This window comes from Lampris incognitus, chromosome 20 (genome assembly GCF_029633865.1).
Source record: "Lampris incognitus isolate fLamInc1 chromosome 20, fLamInc1.hap2, whole genome shotgun sequence".
NCBI lineage: Eukaryota > Metazoa > Chordata > Actinopteri > Lampriformes > Lampridae > Lampris > Lampris incognitus.
Genome location: NC_079230.1, coordinates 22866117 through 22869881, shown reverse-complemented (window position 1 = coordinate 22869881; position 3765 = coordinate 22866117). Strand labels below are relative to the sequence as shown.

General features: G+C 44.7%; 1 protein-coding gene across 1 annotated transcript; it reads right to left on the bottom strand.

Moving 5' to 3' along the window:
- Positions 1–317: 317 nt before the first annotated feature.
- LOC130130721 (fatty acid-binding protein, intestinal-like) lies at positions 318–3557 on the bottom strand. The gene is made up of 4 exons (XM_056300507.1): positions 3417–3557; positions 2730–2902; positions 2054–2161; positions 318–1407 (listed from the first exon to the last, which is right to left on the bottom strand). The coding sequence occupies exons 1-4, from the start codon at positions 3481–3483 to the stop codon at positions 1357–1359; spliced, it is 399 nt and encodes a 132-aa protein (XP_056156482.1). The 5' UTR covers positions 3484–3557; the 3' UTR covers positions 318–1356.
- Positions 3558–3765: the final 208 nt, after the last annotated feature.

The window sequence follows — 3765 nt, the reverse complement described above, 5'->3', positions numbered from 1 at the left end:
TGATTGCAGTTGGTCCATTCAGCCGTACTGCTGAATGTCAGCCACCCGAGGTGATCACGTGGTTTCACGGGACTCTGGTGGGATCATGTGATGTGTACGCAGAGGCCTTGCGTCTCAGGCACTGTGCGAGCTCTGTTTTTGAAACACAATCTGACGACAAGAGCTGTGATGGGACAGAACGATGCTATAAAATGTACCCAAGCAAGAGATAGTGCACTTTGTATCTCTGATAACAATCCCTTGATAGTCATCTGCGTGATTGACTTGAATTTACGAGAGCTCAGATAAAGAAACGACAAAAACGACTCCCTTCTTCATAGACATTTATTTTTCCTTATCCACATTTTATGTTCATGTGTTATGATATGCTATACACTCCTAATTTCTGATCAAATAAGTACGACAGACTAAAAACGTCAGAAATTAAAACTCACAATAACTGCTGTTACTGGAATATGATGTTTACTCTGACAGACCACAAGCATGTCGAAACCTTTTGCAAAAGATGCTCTATTTAAGTCAGCTGTGAGCACACAATTATTGCATCATATTGTCAAGGAAAAATGCGCAGTATCCTAATGAGGTTGCCTGTTTTGGATGGTCTTTTCCTGGAGGAAAGGTTTTCAGGACAGAGGATTGCCCAGCAAAAAAAAAAAAAACAAGCCCCCAGCAAGTCCCCTAAAGGCCCTCTCCGAACGTTTGGTAAATGTCATTGTGTAGGGTTTTCATTACGTCATGGGGACATTATTGCAGGACCCCGACAATATTACAGGGACATTAGGGGAACATCTTCTAGCCGTCCACGGGATGTCACAGGGATGTTATATCACAGGGACGCTAGAGGAAATCTACTAGTCTTCCCTGGGATGTCATGGGGACGTAATGCAAACCCTGGGACGTCATAGGGATGCAATGCAAACAATGACATTTACCGGATGTTCGGCAAGGACCTTTAGGGGACATGCTGGGGATGTTTTTATGTTTGCTGGGTGGTCCTTCCAAGAAAAATCAGCTGCCGAGTTTCCATTATAGGAACTAATTTTAACACTAGACTGAAATAAATCAGTCACGTATCACCACTTAAACTGATACCATGCCCTGTTTCAATGCTGGGACAGTAGTTTTCTTGGCTTAGCTACTCTTTTCAAGACAAATAGATGTGTGATAGTACACTAGAATGGGAGGCAGTGGTCCATTCACCCCGTGTCTCTGCTAAAACTTCTCACAGAGTTTGTCAGCAGGCTGAGGTATACACAATCAAATGTAAGTGGAAGAATACTACATCAATATTCTCAACTTGTCTTGTACAAAAAACAGAAACCTGTGTCCCAAAGTGACATTTCACATTGTTCTGGTTTACTGTTTCTTGAAAATCCTCTTGGCATCCACTCCCTCGTAGTTGTAACTCTGTGGAGGAGAGATAATTTTGAATGACAGATGAAAACGCGCTCAGAAAATACCTGAACGTAAAACAAAGCAGATTCGAGAGGAAATCAATTCAATTCAATTTGTACATCTAAGTACGGCTAGATAGCTAAAAACACAAATTGTCATGATGATAATGATATAAGACAGTCAATATTCTTCCCCACCCTTTTTTCTCCTCAATTGTACCCCACTCTTCCAAGCCATCTCGGTCGCTGCTCCACCCCCTATGCTGATTCGGGGAGGGCTGCAGACTACCACATGCCTCCTCCGATACATGTGGAGTCGCCAGCCGCTGCTTTTCACCTGACAGTGAGGAGTTTCACTAGGGAGGCGTAGCGTGTGGGAGGATCACGCTATTCCCCCCCAGTTCCCCCTCCCCCCCGAACAGGCGCCCCGACCAACCAGAGGAGGCGCTAGTGCAACAACCAGGACATATCCACATCCGGCTTCCCACCCGCAGACATGGCCAATTGTGTCTGTTGGGATGCCCGACCAAGCCGGAGGTAACACAGGGATTCCAACCAGCGATCCCTGTGTTGTTAGGCAACAGAATAGACCGCTATGTTACCCGGACGCCCGACAGTTACTATTCATAGTGCTGAGCAACAGATAGTAAGTGAATGACCTGCACAAGTTCTCCACCCACGAGGGACCTGGTGGTGGTCAGGACTTTACTGTTGTCTCTCCTGGTAAATGTACCCTTCAGCATGTCCCCCTCCATTGCCCAAGCACCCTGATGAAAGTATGGAAGTGTAAAATCAGTATATATACATACACATATGGAAAAGTCATATCTGGAGGAAGTATGGTTTGGTTCAAATGAACAAACTAAACCTCCGTTTGTATCTCGAATGGTTCAATGTGACAGCAGGTCACAGAGCCTTACCTTCAGGATTTCAGTGCACTTATCAGTGATGTTAGTCGGGGTACATTTGCATCAACAGTTTTCATGAAAAACATCTTTATTTTTATGAAAATGTGCAGGTGTGCCCCGAGTATGAATTGCAGAACAAATTGGGAATTTGTTGTCTTCTGATCTAATTTTTACACAATACAAAGTCAGTTTGCCTTCATTGCAGCCTCTACAACTTCACTTTAGAGGTGAATCATCACTGAAATCTGCTTTTATTGATTAAAAGGTAATTGGGATCCACACCTAACCAATCTGTGATTAGATCCATCATTCACAACAAAGGCGATACGATATCTGATTTCACCCAAGTCAAGTGTGGATCGGCAGGCTGGTACCTGAACCACAAACTAGGTTTTAAAGGTGTGTATAATTACGTAGTAATACTCACTGATACTTCAGTGCCATCAGCCAGGGCGTAGTCAAACGGGACACTCAGGGTGAAGTCAATATCTTTGGTGCGGAAGGTGCTGGACTCCTTAATGTGAAATTTGTCCCCTGTCTGTTCAATGGTGATCTTCAGGTTATCATGTTCTGCCAGTTTCCTCTTCATCACATTAATACCTGGTGGAATGCCATAAAAAAAAAAAAGAAGAAAGAAAATTAGCCGGAACATGGAGAAGATTTGGTCTGAGGCAATGAAAGGCATTCATCCAAAAAATTTGACATCAACTATGGCTGTTTTTCTTCATGCTGCAGCAAACTTGAATTCACTGAAAGGTCAAACCAGAAACTGTTTGCAGCATCAAAACTATTTAAGCTCGGCCATACTACTTGGCCAGCACACTGGCATGTGCTTAAAGCTTCGACGAGTACGTTTTCCAAGAAGTTGACCATTGAACAAGTCCAAATAAAACATTTGTTCGCGGACAGGCTCTTGAATGTGCTTTCGACTCAACACTGCCATTTCACATGAAAGTCACACAGCTCAATGCAACGCGGACGCTGGCATGTGACATGAAAACACGTGACACCTCATAAGCTAGTAATGCACTGTGATCATTACCCATGATGACGCGGTGAGGTAACGGTACAACGTGAACCACACACACACACACACATGCACGCGCGCACTCACCCATCTGCTCCATGAACTTGTCATAGTTCTCACTGCGGTCAACCTTCCAGGTTCCATTGAATGCCATGGCTCGAGGTGGGTGGGGGGGGGCTGCTGCAGCTGGTGCTGAGGCAAGGACAGGTCGTGGGACTGTGAACGGCTGTTGGCCCCCCTTTATATATAAACATATAAATACACACTCCTCCCCTCCGTCCATGAAACCCTCCTCCTCACTCTTCCCTGGGTTGGCATGGAAGATGCGCTCCTTTATCTGTCTTGATTATCTGTCTGCTGATGTGGCCATTTAAAGCCAGTGTCAAATGTAGGGTAATCGCCTCACGCCCTCAAGGATACACAATAAATAACCCAG

Excerpts from the sequence above, each read along its gene's own strand:
- LOC130130721 (XM_056300507.1), bottom strand. The coding sequence starts at position 3,483 with ATGGCATTCAATGGAACCTGGAAGGTTGACCGCAGTGAGAACTATGAC. Across the intron at positions 2,162-2,729 it reads CTGATGGCACTGAAGTATCA|GGTGCTTGGGCAATGGAGGG; the intron begins GTGAGTATTACT and ends TACTTTCATCAG. Across the intron at positions 1,408-2,053 it reads TGGGTGGAGAACTTGTGCAG|AGTTACAACTACGAGGGAGT; the intron begins GTCATTCACTTA and ends TCTCCTCCACAG.